This window comes from Stenella coeruleoalba, assembly GCF_951394435.1.
Source record: "Stenella coeruleoalba genome assembly, chromosome: 3".
Lineage (NCBI taxonomy): Eukaryota > Metazoa > Chordata > Mammalia > Artiodactyla > Delphinidae > Stenella > Stenella coeruleoalba.
Window position 1 is genome coordinate 139,571,802 of NC_137148.1, and position 19,616 is coordinate 139,591,417.

General features: G+C 38.4%; 1 protein-coding gene across 1 annotated transcript in view; it reads left to right on the top strand.

Moving 5' to 3' along the window:
- The window catches only part of LOC307185039 (uncharacterized protein), a 127,293-nt gene that overhangs the window by 75,733 nt on the left and 31,944 nt on the right, over positions 1-19,616 (top strand). Inside the window, exon 3 of the mRNA XM_079918828.1 lies at positions 16,806-16,948. Within this exon, the coding sequence (XP_079774954.1) occupies positions 16,806-16,948 (143 nt within the window). The remainder of the gene's footprint in view (positions 1-16,805; positions 16,949-19,616) is intronic.

A 19,616-nucleotide genomic window follows, 5' to 3' on the forward strand; every position in this document is an offset into this window, starting at 1 on the left:
AACATCGGGCACTTAGGTAGCTAGGCCAAAGAGGTATTTTAGGGCAGATTTTTTTGCATTCCTTATAAGTCCATGCCTGTCTGACTTCAGAACCACGGATAAAATAACTCAAAAGTTAAATATTTCCATGTGAATGAAAAATGGAAAGAAACTTGAAGGGCACGTTCATGAGTGTGTGAAAGTTCTTTACCTCTCCTTTTTGTCTGGTGTTATAAGACTATCTCTATCTATGAATCTGCATATCTACCTATCATCTACCTATCTACCTATCTATCTATCTATCTATCTATCTATCTATCTATCTATCTATCTATCAGGAGGATTCTCTATGTAAGTGTGCTGCCTAAAAACTTGCTTTTTACTATTTAAATAAAGGGTGTAGAAAGGTTGAGGGGGTGGAGGAAGACATCTGACTACTAAAATGAGGTTGGTGTCAGAATAGATTTATTGATTCATTTTGTCCTTGTGAGACTAGTGATCTTTCGTAGAGTCAGAGCATTTTTGTAATAGAAATCTGAAGACCATCTTGTCCAACTGCTTATTTTACACATGATGGAACTTTTGAGGTCCAGAGATAAGTGACTTGCCTAAGGCCACACTAATAAATTGCTCTGTTGCTTTACTTTTTAGAAAGTGAACTTTTTATTGAAAAATAACACACATTCAGAAGTACAGAAATTTTCCCAAAGGGACTAGATTTGTGTAACCAGCTTGTAGACTGAGCATGAATATTACCAAGCACTTCAAAAATCTCCTTTATGTCCCCTCCCCAGTCACTACCTTTCCTCCCACTCCCAAAGGTAAATACTATTCTATTTAAAACATAGCTTAATGTTGCCTGTTTTTGAATTTTATGTAAATTCAGTCACACAGAATCTGTTATTTTTTGGTCTAGCTCTTTCATTCAACGTGATGTTTATGAAATTAATCCATTTTTCATGTTGCAATAGTCTGTCCATTTGTATTGCAATACTTTATTCCAGTGTGTGAATATAACACAATTTATTTATTTTCCCATTGCTTTGTTTTTAATGACTAGAGATTCCTAGTGTTGGTTTTCATGTCCATCTTAATTATTTTGCTTCTGGACAGGAGTGTTTTCTCAAAAATCAACCTACAAGGCAGTTGTCTGAGGTTGAATCTTTAAATACAGCACCCAGAAAGCAAAAATTTATACTACTACTGATTATTTGCTATAGTAATTCCTGTTTTTCTTTTGCCTGACTTTCTATACTATTGAGACACTAGTTGAACGAGAGTCAGATGATATTCCTGCCCTTCTTCTATATTCTGCATTATGGCCATTTGCTGTTAAGAATTGATTTACAATTTGGGTTTTGAATGATTCATGTTAAAATGGTTTGTCTAGAGGAGGGACTTCCCTTGTTCATTTTCCCCAGCTCCTCTGGGAGAATCCAGATGGTTCTTACATTTTAAGTGAATGAACAGTTGCCATCTTGCATAATCTAATTGTCTGAAACTGCCCACATGCTTACCATCTTAAGGCATGCTGTCTGCCAAAGGTGTCAGGTTAACTTTCATATGGCTTTAAGAAAGAAGTTATTTTAGCCTGAAAGTACAGCATCAAAAAGCATCACTCCTGAGTGGCTGAAACTGACAGATCTTCAACTCCTTTATTAAAAATGCAATTCACCAGGCTGAGGAAGAAAATCTAATTATTTAACCGTCAGCAGTTTTCCCCCTGGTAAAATAAACCTTAAGTGTTTACAATCAAGTTAGCTATATTTTAACCAATTTACTTATTTAAGCAAGTATTAAAAAAATCCATACCATATCTTGTAAGTTCTTCTAAACTCTTTTTGTTTCCATTGATTTTCATTAAAGAGGTAATTGGCAGTTGATCAGTAGGTATGATTCTGATGAGCTGGTTTGGATGAACCTCTGTGTGACAGAGCTCTGGGAAGAGGGAACCGAGAGATTTGCTGACACTCCAATCTATCTGCAATGAATGCAAGCTGGCTAATAAATATTTAATGGGCAGTTGTTTGCAGTTTAATAGAATTAGATAGTTCTATTAGAATCCTGTTTGGAGACCTATAGGTATCATATATCACAGTTGAAGACATGGTTAATAATTTAAGCTAAGTGACTAGTAATTAGAGAGACAGCCAGATTAAGCAGGAACTTTTGGTTTTAAGCCATTTGGGAATGTGTGTGTGTGTGTGTGTGTGTGTGTGTGTGTGTGTGTGTGTGTGTGTGTGTGTGTGTGAAAGAGAAAGAGAGATTGGAATTGGTAGGATTTTAGACTGTAAACCGTTATAAGGATTAGCTAATGCAGCAAGTCTGGACCAACCCCTAAATGTGATAAAAAAGCATGAGGCCCCTGGGGTTTATTTAATATCTCATCCTCTCAGTTAATGAGATGGAAAATAGTTCACTGTTTATCTACAGTAGATTGAGCAGATGTTGCCAATTCCGGTTTATGGAATGTAATCTTGGTGAGATTGTCTTCTGTCCGTTACCTTTTCATGGCCTTGATGTCTCCTGTACTCTTCTTGATTGGGGGTGGGGTGCAGATACCCTCTAGGCCATGGACTAGGTGGAAAAACTTCCACGTTAGGAGTTAGTGGCCTTTTTACATTCTGAGCATTCAGTCACCTCTTACAGGGCAAAGCTGGTTTGTTGACACAGAAAGGTTTGCAGACACCACAGGGCTTCTCAGATGTGAAGACTCTTGACTCTAAGGACTTCTTCCCCAATAACTGTTTTTGAAATTGTCAAGTTTGTGATTTTATTTGATTTATTTCATTTACTTCTTTGATTTTTCCCTATTCCATAAATGCATAATATATGAATTGGAACATTGGGTCTAAAAATCCTAATATGATTTTTTATTTTGGTAAACAATTTCAATTTTCCAGAACCATCAGGTAATTAGTATTCTCCTAAATTGTGATATCAGAAGAAAGTGGCTAATTTAGGAACATAAGGTGGTAGAGATTTAGTTAAAGGCAAAAAGCCACTTTAGGCCTGTGGATTTGTTAGGATTTGCCTTTGTCTATAGCAGGAGCTGGACTTGCAATAGGCATAAATATATAAAGGCTTCTTTTTTTCTCATGCAAAAATGTCTGGAGGTATGTGACATTTGGTAGTAGATCAGTGGGTCCAAGACATGAGGCCCAAAGTCTCTGTGGTTCTCTTGACTTTTTTCCTTATGTCCCAGCGTGGCTGCTGCCACTTTATTATGCTTGCATTCCAGGCAGGAACTGGCAAACAGGGATAGTGTTTCCCAGCAATTCCCAGGAGACATCTGCATAGCTGTCATTGGTTGTAAATGTGTCACATGGCTATCCTTAGTTGTGGGGGTCTCTGGAAATGTGGGTTTACATCTATCTAGGTGGGTTTGCAGGAGAGGAAGAAAAGGGAAAGGGAAAAGTATTGCATGAGCCAACCTACAGTATTTGCCATATTCTCTTGGGAAATTTCCTTATTTTGTGGTAAATACTGACTTAAATCTCTTCTACAAAGTATAAGCCCTTTGAGATTTCTTTAGGCCCGACGTTCTAAATGCTAATGACAAAGGCTTGCACATGGCATATTGGAAGTTCTTGATGAACTATGCTATATTCTTGCGAGAAGGAAGTAGAAAAGAGAAGAATTAGGGAGAGAAGAGGAAGGCAGGGACCAAAGATGGTGTGAATATATATGTATGACTAAAATATATATCATACTGCACCATTAGAATGTGCACCATTATCCTCAGTTATTCTCATTAAAGTTTGAAGTAGGGAAATTCCCTGGTGGTCCAGTGGTTAGGACTGCATGCTTTCACTGCCAAGGGCCTGCGTTCAATCCCTGGTTGGGGAGCTAAGATCCCACAAGCTATGGCGGTACGTGGCCAAAAATAAATACATAAAAATTTAAAAAGAAAAAAAAGTTTTAAGTTCAACTTTATTTTTATTTACCAAGAGGTTGCTATTACTGAGGTGTAATCAAGTAATATTTCCACTTGTTTTTCTTAGCCTTTTTTTCTTAATGTTTTAAAAATACATTCTTTCCTTTTAAAGTAATATGCAGTAATTGCAAACATTTTACAAAATACAGATAAAAAAAAAGACGCATTCAAAACCTCACTAACTAGAAATAACTTATGTTGATAATTTTGTTATATGGTAAGATCTTATTTTGTGCAAATTTAAGCAAATGGTGAAGTGATATAATGCAAATATTAATATTTCATTTAATGGAGAGATTTGAAATAGCATGAATTTATCAAATTAAAAATTATGCCCTATAAGGGTATAATTTCAAAGCTGTGTAGTCGTGGGAATTATAAGGGTGTTGAGGGGTGGGTACTGGAATCACTAGGTTGGCGATCTAAAAACCCCAGCAAGTTTTGTCAGAATGAGTCTTCAGTAGCTCCTCCTTTGCACTGAAGTGATCACCCTAGATATATCTATTTTGAGCTGTGTTGTGTTTATGTAGATAAGTATAAGATTGTGCTCTACATTCTTTTTTATAAGTATCTTATTTTAATTGTTTGCTTGGTTTGTTATCCTATCTTGTGCTCAGCAGATTTGTAGGGGCCAGTGAGGGAAATTTTCAGAAATGCTTGTTGTCATGAATAATCAAGCCAGGAACAACATAGGGTCTGCTATATGATTCATTCTCAGGGGTTTTTTTTTGGTTTTTTTTGAGTAATATAAACAAGGTTCAGATTCAACTAATGTTTATTGAGCTCCAGTTATGTTCCAGACATCATGCTAGGCACAATTACAAGCATTAATTCAGTTAGCACTCAGAATAATCCTGTGTGAAAATGGTCCTCTTATCTACTTGGCTCAACTTTTTTTTTTCTTGTCTCCCATAACTAATTAGCAAATCATATTGGTTCTGCTGTCAAAATCTGTCTGAGTCTGATCACTTACTATCTCTACCTCTAGCACCATGGTCTAAATCACTGTCGTCCTTTGCACACTCTGCTTCAAGAGCCTCCAAGCTGCTCTCTCTGCTTCCACTCTCCATTTCCCCTCCCCTCAGTCCATAACCATTTTCCTACAGAGAAGACAGAGCGGGAAAGTGTGATCTGATTAAAATATGAATATATTGTATAGGTCCTAGGATCAGTTGTATGTGGAAAGTGGAGGAGAAGGAAGATTTGGGAGAATGTTGTACACATAAATAACCAGAAATCTAAAATTATAAGAAGAGGACTCGGTCCTCATTGATGTCTATCAAAATGGAAATAGGGAGGAATATATTTGGTTATGCAGTGTAGGCAATTTAAATCGTATATTTTTTTCTATTGTTGTGAATCATGCAAAATATAATGTGTTAGAGCTCCTAACACATACAGCAAGGACAGGTGGTATCAGTACTGCAAACAGTGAGCACGCCCTGTGTGTAATGTTGCATGTTTTCTGCATCCCAACTTCGGTAATGAATTCTGATCCACTGTGCCAGAAGAAAGACTGAACTATCTTTTTATTCTCTTAGAGAAAATTACACTACAAAGTTATTGTCATGTGGAGAGGTGATCAAAGAGTAAGCAGGTAAAAGGAACAGGACAAAGTTATTACAAGAGTTTTATCAGCCAGTTAATTAACAAAAACATTAGGATATTTTTCTGGATTTTGTGGTATTTGTAACATTTGTCAACATTTAAAACATCGCAATTTGCTGTGGTTTCTTTTCTCATTCTTAATAAATACTCACTTTCAAACCTAATTTTGTGTTTGAAATTACAGAGACTCCCACCCTCCTTGCTCCCCGCAATCATTGTTTAAACTTTGAGCCCTACAACATCTGGATCCCTCTCTGCTTTTGCTTTATTTTCATAAGCTCACTCACTTACATAATCTCCAAAAGGTCCTTCTCCCTAGTTTGAAGGGTATTTCTGCTTTATACAACCCAGAGAGCTTTGACGAACACAAATAGCTTTAAAGAAATTAGTGGCAGAGTAACAGGCAGAGGGACGAAGAGGACAGGTATAGTGGGTGGGCAGAGAAAGGTCCTAATTGCGGTGCAGCTCTCAGGGAGGGCATGGCCATATGGGGGGTGGGTGGAGGGGCGTCCTTAGGGTGTTCCTAAAGATCCCGGGGGAACCTAGGAATCATAGGACAAAGAAAACCCCGCAGCCCCCAGCCCCGCAAAGAAAAAAGAGCACAGAGGGAGACGGAAAGGGGCTGGAGAATTTAGCCAGCAGCCAGTCTGCTCCTTTGCAAGTTGTGCACACTCTTCCATACAATGTGTTGACTTTGTACGGGGAGGCTGAGCTGCTGCCATCCATTGAGATGACGCTGGTGTGGAATGAAAGCAGAACGGCAGGAGCTGTGTAGTGGAGAGGGCTCTTTTGATTTGCAGCTTCTTTTGTTGCTTTCCTTTTCAGTTTCCTTGGTTCTGTGGTTTGGACCTCCACAGACCTAGAAAAGTTCAGAAACTTGAAAGGGAAGAAGCCCTTCTTCCCCAGGGCTGGTTCCTCCACTTTCATCCTGTGTCAGGTGTTCACGCCTCACAAAGATGGTGCTAAATGGAACTCTCTGCAAACACTGGGTAGCTGGGAGTCCTTCTGAGATGTTATGTTCTGGCAATAATGGAGTCTTGTTACTACAGGCTGTTAACACGCACCCTTCCATTGTTGGAGACAGACATCCAGGTAGCCACAAAGCACATGGCTTCCAGGAGGCTCTCAGGCTGGAGGATCTCTCAGAGAGTTTGGTTTTGTGAAAGGAACACAGAAACCTCGGGGCCTTACTTCTAAGAGCACTTTTTCTCTTTTTCCCTGAGTAAGCCGTTTAATTTTATCTCTGATTCACAACATAAGGAGTTTAAAGTAGTTGGTTGTAGGAAACAACCAACAAGCACAAGCAATTTCAAGGAATGTGCTTTGAGATCAGGTTGTGTTATCTTCTTTGAAGGATCGGGATTCTAAATATCTGTATCTATGTCTATATCTATATACAATAGGCTAGATATATTGCTTTCTGGAATTTTCTATGTATCATTGTATCTTGACTCCTAGAGAGGACAAATACATGGCATATATTCTAATATGCAACCATTCCCTCTCTGTGTAAACACTGCTATTCGATCATGGCATTCTTTCCTGCTAAGCTCTGATGTGGCTTCCAAACCATTTTCAAAGAGGGTTCTAGAGAGTCCCTCTCAATTGACTGAAATTTGTGCCTCACTGAAAAAGATTGTTGAGGGGAGAAAAGTTCCCTTTACATGATTCAAAGATTCTTTCACCAAAGAACTTCTTAAAGGCCAGACACTTATTTGCTTACTGCCAAGATTAAAAAGGAGAATATGAAGTTTCAGAGAAAGTTTAAAGTAAACAAGGGATAGAGGGGCTGGTGAAATGTGGGTGAGAGAGAGAGGGGGGTGTGTTTAATTTATATTAGGTATTTTTGTCTGCTAGGCTGATGATAAAAAAAAGCTACCTTAGCAAATCAATTAGAGTTAGAATGACAGGCTACAATAGTAAGAGTTGAGACAAGCTTCATTAGGCATTTGTGAGTGTGGCTTTTTTTCATCTCAGAGGTCTGCCTGGGTCACTGGAATAACTGTGAATTTGGGTCAAGGACCCGAGTAAGGAGGGGAAGGCTCATTTATCATCAGAGAAGGGAGAGACAACTGTCCTCACTCTATTTGACTCCAGCTGTGAAGTGAACAGCTTATTTTGTTTTAGTGATGATTTGAGAGAATCATCAATAAAATCACCCATACTGTTTGCAGTGCAGCAGTCTATCTGTGTGTCTGTGTGTGTGTGTTTGTGTTTGTTTGTGTGTGTGTGTGCTTGTATACATGCACATATTCTTGATGCAAGCAGAAAGGGAAAAAGCAGGGAAAAACTTTACCTTTACACCTGCATTTACATACGATTTCCTCCTTTCTGCTCACTGATGTTAGGGACTCATCTCAGAGTCTCCAGCTGGTCCATCTTTGTCCCTGATGGTTAGCATATTGAGCCGGTTTTGCAGTTTTATTCCTCAAATGTGCTTCCGTTGCCTACTGTGCAACTCATATAACCAAGTGCAGAGGATTCTTTGGAGGAAGGAGTGATTAACTGGAAGAAATGGGCTGAGGTAGACTGTCATCAATCACTTTCCTTTATCTTCAAGAGCTCATCTCTTGAAACTTAATCATTTTGAAGACTCTAAGGTCCTTGTAATAATTTCCTGGGTACTTACTAAGCTAACACACACTCGGCACGTACGATGTGTGAGGCACTGTGCTAAGCATCTTCTTTTCGTGATTTCATTTAATCCTTACACCCCCACTGCGTGGTAGTAAGTTATCCTACCATCCATGCAGTTATTCAGGGACCTGGGCTGATGGAGAATTTTTCCTCTTCAACAAATAGTTTTTAAGGTCGCCCTGGGGGATCACCTCCATTCTAGCTAGGTGAAAGATAAAAAGAATACGATGGAGTGCTGTGTGGGTGGTCTTTATGTGTCATGTCTGGAAGTTAAGGCCCTCAATTCTGTTCATATTCTGTTGGCTAGAACTTAGTCACTTAACTGCCTCTAATGGTAAAGGGAACTGGGAAATGTAGTCCCTGGCTAACCAGTTACTTCTCTGAGACATCTCAGCTCTATGGGGGAAGGGTAACACAGTTAGCCTTTGTCCTAGTCCGTCCCTCTGGCTACCAAGTATGTAAGAAGAGCACCTTTCTTCTCAGACTGTTGCCTTGGAGAGACAATCCTGAGTCCCATTCATTTATTGCATCCATTCATTTACTGCATATGGGCTTTCTGGGTAATGCACTGTCCTACATGAAGTGTGGGTGAATGTGACTCCTCGTGACCTGCAACACATGAACTGAAAGCTGAGTTATCTTCTCTCCCCTACCATACATCGATAAATAATGACAGTTTAAACACAAACACATAAACCCCAACCTGGAAAATGAAAGCATGGGAAGCTCACAGCCATGATTGAGCTGCAGCAATGATGAAATTATCCCTGGCCTAGTAGATGATGGACTTTTACAAAAAGATTTTATGAACATTTGAATAGAATGCATCTTCTCTGTTTGGTACATACACACACACACACATATATATAATATATGTTACATTTAAATTTGTATGTGTCTGTAATATTATATCTATATGGGTATAATATTCATACCTATATAGAAAGAGATAACACATGTATAATGGTGAATGAATTTTGTTATTCAAATTCTCTATATCTCTACTTCATTTAAAACCTTTTTGTTGCGCAAAATAAAGTATACATTGAGAAAAGTGCTTGAAACATATGTACATTTTAACATAGTAATAATGTGAACATCAGTACGATCATCATGTATGTCAAGAAATAACATTACCAGCATGCCAAAAGTTCCCCTCCCCCATCATTTTATTATCACATCCCCTTCTATTATTGCCCAAGATAATTACTCTCCTGACGTAATGAGATTCACTACCATGTTTTCCTATGTAGTTTTACCACCTAAGCATGCATTCCTAATATATATACTTTAAATCTGTTTTTGAATTTTGTGTGAATGGACTTATACTGTGTTTGTTTCTCATGTCTTATTCTTTTTACTAAACATTGTAATATTTATTGAATATCGCTGCAGTTGATTTATTTCTATTCATGATTTAGAAGAGCTTATCTCTTGTTCTAGCCTCTTACCTTTTTCAGTCTTACATTTTCAGGTAATGTGTTCAATTCTATGGCCTGCTGTTTTGCCAAAAATTAATCAACAATTGTTCTGTGTTAATTACAAGATATATATTTTTTTGTTTATCTCAGCTTTTTTTTCTTTCAGTTTTTATTCAGTTATGATATGTATACAGTAAAGTACAAAAACTTTAAGTGCATAGCCTGATGAATTTTTACAAATGTAGGTATCTGTGTAACCACCAGCCAGATCAAGTTATAGAATTTTTAGCACCCCAATAGTCTCCCTCATGCCTTTATCAGTGAATACACATCCTCCACCTATATTAACCATTCTGATTTCCATCATCATAAATTAATTTTTCTTTTTGAACTTCATATAAGTGAAATCATACAGTAAATTCTATTTTGTGTCTGTCTTCCACTCATTAGTATGTTTTAGGGTTCCATTCATGTCTTTGGGCATACCAGTAGTTTGTTCCTTTTTATTGCTGTGTGGTTTTTCATTGTATGAATATATCAAAATATGTTTATCCACTCAATTATAATGAATAAAACTGCTCTGAGCAGTCTTTTTTAAATTTTTATTTTAAAAATTTTTATTGAAGTATAGTTCATTTACAATGTTGTGTTAGTTTCAGGTATACAGCGAAGTGTTTCATTTTTTTATATATATGTTGTTTCAGATTATTTTCCATTATAGTTTATAACAAGATATTGAATAAAGTTCACTGTGCTATACAGTAAATACTTGTTGATTATCTATTTTATATATAGTAGTTTGTATCTGTTAATCCCATACTCCTAATTTTTCCCTCCCTCCCTCACCCCTTTGGTAACCATAGGTTTGTTTTCTATGTGATATTAATAGACTGTGAGTCTATTAATGTTTTGTATATAGATTCATTTGTATTATTTTTTAGATTCCACATATCATATAGTATTTGTCTTCCTCTGCCTGACTTACTTCACTTAGTATGATAATCTCTAGGTCCATCCATTATGCTGCAAATGGCAATATTTCAATCTTTTTTATGGTTAATATTCCATTGTATATATATACCACATCTTCTTAAACCATTTGTCTGTTGATGGGCACTTGGGTTGTTTTCATGTCTTGGCTATTGTAAATGGTGCTGCAATGAACATTGGGGTGCATATATCTTTTCGAACTAGAGTTTTCATCTTTTCTGGATATATGTTCAGGAGTGGGATTCCTAGATTGTATGGTAGTTCTATTTTTAGTTTTTTTAAGGAACCTCCATACTGTTCTCCGTAGTGGCTGTACCAGTTTACATTCCCACCAATGGTGTAGGAGGGTTCCCTTTTTTCCTCACCTTCTCCAGCATTTACTATTTGTAGACTTTTTGATGATGACCATTCTGACTGGTATGAGGTGATGCCTCATTGTGGCTTTGATTTGCATTTCTCTAATAATTAGTGATGTTAAGCAGCTCTGAGCAGTCTTGAACATGCCTTTTGTGGATATATACACACATGCACACATAACACATACTTATTTATCTTGGGAATATATAGAGATGTGAAATTGCTGGGTAACAGGGCAGCTGTATACTTTACTTTATTCAAACTGTTTTCCAAACAGTTTTAGGAAACGCTTGTAACACTTTACACTCCAACTGGCATTGCCTGAGTATTCCAGGTGCTTCATATCATCACCAACACATATGCTTTCGGTCTTTAAAATTCTAACCAGGGGATGGCAAACTTTTTTTTATAACTGGACAGACAGTGAATATTTTAGACTTTATGAACCATAAGGCCTCTGTTGCAACTATTTACCTCTGCCATTGTACTGCAAAAGCAGCCATTGAAAATAAGTAAATACAAGGGCATGGCTGTTTTTGCTGATCTTTGATTTAAAACATCTGTTCCATTACATCTGTACTCCAGCCAATGGGTAGAGGAAAGAGAAAGTGGAAGGCATTTGTCTTTTCTTTAAGACAATGGCACACAGTTGCACATATTGCTTCATCCCATATCTTATTGGGTAGAATTTTGTCACATGACCAATAAGCAGGAGGGGATGAGAAAGTATTTAGCTTGGTCCTCTGTGATAAGCTAAAATTCTCAGGGCGTTTCTTAAGAGAAGAAAGGGAGAATGGATATAGTGAGACAACTAGCTATGTTTTCTACAGTGGGCCATGTCCTGTGGAAAATTTCTTTAAGTCAAGGAAAATTGATGTTTATTTCTATCATTATATTCCCTCTCCATGTTTTTCATTCTTTTCTTCTAGAACTCATGGTAGAGAGATACTGGCTGTCTAAGATCTGTCTTGAAAGATTTAAGATTTATTACGACTTTTGCCACTTCTCTTATAATTTCTATCTCTTGGTCCATTTGATGGATTTTCACCTTGCTAATGCAGTTTTAGTTGATGTCCATTTTGCTATTTTGTTGATTTATTTCCTTTTTTTAAAAAATCTTAGCAATCTTGTTTTTAATTTGCTGACTGATGATCATTTTTCACAGTGCTCTTTTATAGCTGTAAGTCCTATCAAATCTCTTGAAGATAATTGTTATGTATTTAAATTTATATTCACTATTGTTCATAAGCTCATTTACAGGGATTGGTTATTTTGGTTTTCAGCCTTTTATCTCTTTCATTTGTTAGTTTTCCTCATAAGTTTTGTTATTTTGCATTCTTATATTTATAATTTGGGGTCTAGATTGATCAGTACTAGTAGTTGGAATGGACTTCTTCAGCATAAATGAAAATAGCTGTTCTTATGGTAAATAATTCAGTTATGATTACAGGATCTGTGGCTCTACAGCTGTGTAGGGCAGAAGCGGAGAGAAACATTGGGCCGTGTAGCCTTTTCTTTAGGTGCATGAGTAGCTTAACTTTGGATGCCAGGAATTTCATGCAACATAGTGTTCCAGTGCTTGCTTGAGCTGTCTTTTGGGGGCATATCTTCCACTTTATTTAGAGGGTTGTATTTGAGGCTTTCATTCAAAATGTATTGAAGATGATTTGAAAGCAGGGACCATTGCAGCTGCTCTCTAGCACTTTAATTTTCTCATGGACAATCACAAGATTTGTTGACTCTGCTGAAGCTTGCTACTGTACCTGATTCTCTTACTTGGGGATTATTCTGTAGTTCTGTTGGTCTTCTCTTTTGCCTGAGGTTGTAGGTTGTAGGTTGTAAGTTCTTCGGGAGTTCACTGTCAATCATATGATGTGTTTTTTCTATCTTCCTGAAGTTCCTCAATGATCAGGTTGGCTGATACACCTTCCGTGTTCAGTCAGCCATCGTGAAGTGGGACTGCCTCTATCAGTTGAGTTTTGTGTCAGGGCTGTTGGAGAATGAGCCAAAAATCTCAACAGGGTCCTTGGAATAGGCTAAAACTTTGAAAGCAAACGTCCTTTCTGTGTTTCCATAACTTGTTTAAAAACATTCCAGCAGAATGTTTCATTTTGCTGGAATCATTTGGAAGGACAGTTTTGTGGAAGTCCTGAGAGGTATATATCTGGATAACAGCACAGAGTCTGGTACAGGAGGCATTACGGGACTGTCAAGGGAGCCATGGAGGAATGGAATGGAGTGACCAATGGTGAGATGGGGAGGTTTTGTAATTTTATTTGTTACACTGTGCTGTGGTTTTGTTTCCCTTTATTTAGAATGAAGCCCATCAACTGATTTTCAAATTGACTTTTGGCATTTTGACAATATTTAGAGGAACAAAGTTGGGATCTAGCTATTGCTTGGATTTATCACGAATTACTCTATTAAAACCATTATTTCATTAAGTTCCAGTTTCCTTAGTTAAGTTTATTATTATATGACATGTTTGTTTTTCTTTTTATAAAAATAATATATGCTCAATTGTAAAATTTTTTAGCAAATGCAGATAAATTAAATAAAATAATTTAATGCTTAGTCCCTCTATCCAGAGGTAACTGTTGTTATAAAGATATATATATATATATTTAAAAATATATATCTTCAGCTCTTCCTTCTCCCATGTGTGAATTAGGCTTAATAGAAATTAGGTAACTTACTGATAGTTTTTCAGTAAGTGGTGAGGCCATGATATGAAATAAGAAAGACTTACTCCAAAGGCTTTGTTCTTAAACACTACAATTTATACTTTGCCTTATGGATCAAATCCTAGCCTTCGAAAGTCCTGGAAGATGTAGGATTATAGCAGTTGGTAGCCATCAGCCAGGAGCCGAGTGCAGGAGGTTGACTTCTGTAAAACATTCTGTTGGGTCCCGAGAGCAGTGTTGTTCTTTAGAAGGTCCATTTCTCTTAGTTTTCCAAAGGTCCTGCTCTTGTTGATGACACGTATCTTGTTGAATATGAAATTCTACTCCTTGGTTCACTGTCTTTAGTTTTTGTTTTTAATAGAAAGTCTGTACTGTTGAACTCTATAGAAAAACAAGCCAGCAAACAAACAAAAAACGCTTACATGGATTCTAATATTGTAATTATCAACTTGGGTGCAGTTTTCTCCTTGAGGTCCAGCAAAGATAGATGAGGCACTGTGCATGCTACAGCCTTCTTCATTATCCTCCGATTTGCTCATCTTCTTGGCAGTCTCATGGAAGTTTTCAGGGACCCAGAGAACAGGGTTGCCATAACATCTCTCTCAGATCTGCTTCAGGCAGTGCATTTCAGCAAAGAGGAAGCCTTGTAACGTCACAGGTATCTGAAATTATAGGTGATGGTCCAAATTCTTGGCTCCAACTATAAAAGACTGATTTCCCCAACTCCTCTTCTTTGGACTTTCTTGCTCTGAGGCCAGGCTCGCACTGTTTGCATAAAGTACTGTTCCATCTGAAACAGCTGTGCCTAGAAGCAGATGAGAGTCGGCAGAGTAGGGATCATAAGTCAGCAGAACTGTGCTACAGAAGCATTTTCTGTGGCTGCTTTTGGTGGATGCTGACTAGAAAATCAGACTCTCTATAATCAACAGAACTTGATGCATTCTTAACTTCTAAAATACATCATGCATTTTAGAAGTTAAGACTCTAAGCTTAGAGATCCTTAATGGCTTACTACCCTGGACATAAAGTGCAGCTCATAGGTTCTGTTCTTTATGTGCATATTTTGATCTCATCAAAATGAGTGTTATCAGAATTCCTTTTAAATAGGTTTTTTAAAGTTGGCTAGCTTATGATTACAAGATCTGCCTTTTCCTCCTCTGCTGAAAGTCACATGGTCCCATCTTCCCTACTTGAGTGACGTAAGCTACTTCTACCTGCTGTCCATAAGACATATCTTGGTGGGGATCTTAGCTATACTCAGGAACAAAAGGAACACTGTCATTTCAGCATGTTAAGAAACTGGGGAGTGGTGGTTCCTATCACCTGGCTGGTGAACAGTCTCGTGCTTCCTTCAGTGCAGTTCTTATAAATGACAAGTTTTGGGGGTTTTTGTTCTGTTTTTACATTTATGACTTGGTGTTCTTTTTTTCTATAACAAAGTTCAGCCATCCGAGGATGCTCTATCAATCCTAAAAGTGGTATCAAAGATAGAATTCAATTAAGAAGGCAAGCAGGATTTTGAGACTTTAACTGATACACTGAATAAGACATTCTTTTTTTTTTTTTTTAAGACATTCTTAATATATCTTTCCTTCTCTCTTATGCTATCTGGCAATCATCTTCAACCACAGCCTCTATCATCTATACTCCCTTCCCACAATTCACAGAGCCATGAGCTGTGACCCCGATTTTGGCCTGAGTGAGAATCTACTATTGATGATGGTGGCAAAGCTGGTGTTGGGCTCACATCATGATCCAGGTTCCTGAGGCAGAGTTAGACACTATAACCAGCCTGTCACCCTATGGGTGTAAAGCTTGAAAGCAGAGTGACCAAAAAAATGAAGACAAATCAATAGTTTCTCTTTCCTCATGAGGAAGGCAATCGTATGCTCTTCTCACTCCTAATAGTACACTTCTGAGGCATCTTTATTGTCTGGTTGGGTATCCTCCAATACCTTGAAAAAACATTCAGTGTGATAGCCATATGAAGTTACTGACCAGGAAAAAGCAGGAAGTTGGGATGTAACATATTTAGTCGATGATAAAGTACAATTGAAATGATTGGGCTATAAAAACTGGCTCCCAAGCAGACACATTTCTATATGAGAGTATGTGATTGTAGAAGAGACTAGCCGTCCACCAAAATTGAGTGCTGTGCCTTCCATGGTATAGGATCAACCTTGGGAAGAAGTTGCCCACCTAGGGACTACATTTCCTGGTCCTCCTGGCATCCAGATATGCCATGTGACTGCTCTTGCAAAGGAGGAGAGGTATTATTTCCTGGGCCAGAGTTTTAAGAAACCAGTATCTCTTTGACCATGTCTTTCCCCTGTCTGTCATCTGGTTACAGGCGACGCCAGGGGCCTAGGAATTGACAGAGCCACCAGACAGTAGGATTCTGGTTCTCTAAATCTCCATGTGGAGGAGAGTAGCCCGCTCACCTAGAACACTTTCACTAGATGCTAACAGTTTTATTTTTGAGAGGAGCTGGTGTTGCCCTAACTAATACAGGCAGGGAGGCAAGTTGGGATGATGTATTAGTCACGGCAATGACCTTGTCTGTATTTGTGCTTTACGTTTCAATAGCCCAAATGATGCTGTATCCAGTTGCGAATTGCCCAGATGCCCCGGCAATTGATGTACTTACTTAAGTCAAGCTATGTGATCCTATTCTTTTGCCACTTGATTTGCTAGCAGGTGTTTAAAATGGAATGCTCTCCTTTGTCTGAGCATGTGCTATCAAAAGTTGTCTATCAACAGCAATAGAAAATGCAACTAACAAAACCTATTTCTTTTAGATCTATTTCTGCATGTCTCATATTCTCAATGTCATTGGTACCACCCTCCCACACCCAAGTGGTCATCTGGCCTTCCCTAACACAGTTCTTTAATTTCATTGAGAACAGACGTTTGTCAGATTTAGGTGGCATATGTGCTAATCATAGTTTAATTGGTCTCTCTTGGTCTGTGGTGGTACAGGTGTGATGCAAATAAAACATATATCTGCAATGGAGGTGATTGGAATTACGGTCAACTGACAGCAGGCATCAACCTCTCAGTGCCTGAATAGCCAGTTTATTGGATAAGACAGGACAATTACCACAAATGGCCCATCAGAATGGTTAGAGCTCCCTACAGGCTTTGAGGCAGGTGTTTGTGCCTTCCGTTTAATCTCTTCCTTTCTGGTTCCAGGCCACATGCAGCCCTTGGCACCAGCAGAAGCATTTATACAGAAATGTGGGTCACCTGGATGCCCAGCGCAGTGGATCAGGACATTCATTGCCAAACAAGGCATGAGCTCCCTATAACGCAAGCTCAGTTTCTCCAGGGGAAAGGTAACCTGACTTGCAATCTTTTTTGGGTCATCTGTGTATTTTGTGCAGTAGCATCGTGGAAATTTAGAATGTTTTTTCGTTAGCTCTAGTGGACCTTCTAGAACATTTTCAGTTCAAACCTCTCATTTTATAATTGAGAATTTGGGGTCGCAGAGAGGTTAAGCAAGGGCCCCAGGTACAGCCTCTTAGGGGCGAAGCCCAGGCGAGATTTGAGGGCTTCTCAGCCAGTGCTGATCACATGACTTCCTGTTGCTGGTCTGAGCATCCTTTCCCGTCACTGGTCAGCTCCTGTTCATAGAAGAAGCTGAAGCCTCAGCAGCTTTTAGAGATTGGAGAAGTAAAACAGATACCTCCAGAAGGAGAAGTTGTGAATAACTGTTTTCTTCTTAACACCCCTCTTTTCTCCTGTAGGGATTTTTTTTTTTTATCTCATCACAATCAAAGTAGCTATTATTCCACAGTGGTGCTTTTCTTTCTGCTAGTGTTGAAGTCGTTTGAGATCTGTGACAATTCTGCTATATAGCAAAGTTCTACTTCATGTATTATGGTTGATCATCAGAGTTTCACAGAGGACATGTATTGGAATGTTAGTATCCCTCTCTCAGAGAAGCAGAACCTGGGCTTATGAAATCTCTTATAACTTTCCTAAGGCCACCTGGGCCGTGCTGGCAGAGCTGGGATTTGAACCTGAGACTGGCCTCTGCCAAACCTGTGCTGTTGACCTCATGATACCATGGTCCTGCAGAACACTCAGTGCTTCTGTAGTAATTTAACTTACGCCCAGGGAGTAGATTCAGCTTTGGGAGAGGCTGTTTCACAAGGTTGCTACATTTTCTCAAATCTCCTCTTTCAGGATCAAGATTCAGATAGAAATTTTCTTATTAGATCTTCTGAAACCATAAGTGGTCTGAACATTGTTTCAGTGATCAAACTAGGATCAAACTTGGACTCAGAGAACCGGACCAGAGCAGTGGAAAGATCCAGAGGTCTGGGTAACGGTACAGCCTTCCTGAGAAATCTGTCAGTGAAATCACTGTTGAGTTGTGTTAGATGTTAGTTCATTGTCTTTAACTAATTTAGTTTCTTTGATTTTTTTTTGGCAAAAATTGGTCCTGGCTACATTTTACGTGTTTACCACTTTCCTCTTAGAAATATAGTCCTTGCTACTTGGATCATTGCTATCAAAACTAAACAATTTCTAGGCTAGTAAAAAAAAATTGAGCATTACTGTTTTATGGACCAATTTATAAAACTGTCAACTTTCTAGATGGTATTTTTTTATTTGTGGATTTTTCTCAGAAAATTCCGTGGTTCAAAAGCCTTTTTTTTTTTTTACAGTTCATTACACAAATTTTACCCCCATGATATCCCTGCTGATTGTGTGCAATTCATCCAGTTTTTCTTATGTTCATTGCAAAGAACAAAAGGGATAAAGGCAGTGGAATGGCTTGTTAAGAAAAGCCAAGTTCTGGGAGAAATTGGCAGGCACCACTCAATTATTGGTTTAGGAAAAGCGATTCTAAATCCTTGTCTGGATGGCAGGATTGAATGTGAAATTTGGGGGGCTTTCTGATCCAGATGCTTTTCTTGTTCCCTAGCAAGTCTACGTTTTCTTCTTTTTGGGAGGATGAAGACAGAAAAATGAAAAGTAGCAAAACTCAGTTTTTCTTTGGTTTTTTATTGAGCGATTACTCTAGTCCGCCCATGTTTTGCATGTACTGCTTTTCATAATTACTAGTTAGCATATTTGAATATACAAATGAGCATCATCACCTAGATAAAAGCATGACCAGTTTCAAAGCCTGGACTACATGTGCAAAGAACTATTTCCCTGGATAGAGGTGCTCAAGGCTGAAGATGACCTTGACAATCTTGTCTTTACTGCCAAGAACGTGTTCAAATGCCTAGGTGCATACTTCCCATATATCTTTAAAGTCTAGGACATTTCTTTCTGTCTTTTTTTCCCTCTCTGTTTTCTTCTGCAGTATTTATCCAACTTGTGTTCCATTTTCTTTAATGTCGTTCTCTGCTCCTTGGTTGGCAGGTAGTCTTATAAACAAAAAGGGTTTGTTATAGACTATTACCAGGATGAATGGAGCCTTTGGACACTTGCCCAGAATCTGTCTGTATCCTTTGATATAAGAACATTGGATTGTTAGTTTGAATTGGAGGGAGTAGTTTGGCTGCAATAAAGGTTACAAGGAGGAGGAGAGACAAAAACGATGAGGGTGTTGTTTTGTCTTTCTTGCCTGTACAATGGAATGGGTTTGAGTTCATTGCTTAATGGGGCAATGGTCAGTAGTTGCTGTCATTTTTTTTCTTATGAGAGTCTTTAGGGATTCTGGTGCCCAATCAGTTGTGTTGCAGAACCTCGGTGTCACATTATGGCACAGAATGGAAAAGATGGATGTCTCTAAGCACTGTTTTGGCACCTTTGGAATTGGCGTCATGGAGGATTCTCTGGAGACCATGCTCTTGCATGGACACTGGCATTCACAGGGTGGATGTGGTGAGAAGTTGCTGGTGGGAAGCTCAAAACACCTATGGAGGCAGTTGGTGCAGGAGAGGGAGAACATGGCAGTTCTGTGTGGTGGCTATTGCTGACATATCGGTTCATGGGCATGTGTGAAGCATTCTTTTGGGAGTGACAGCATCTGGGGAATATTTT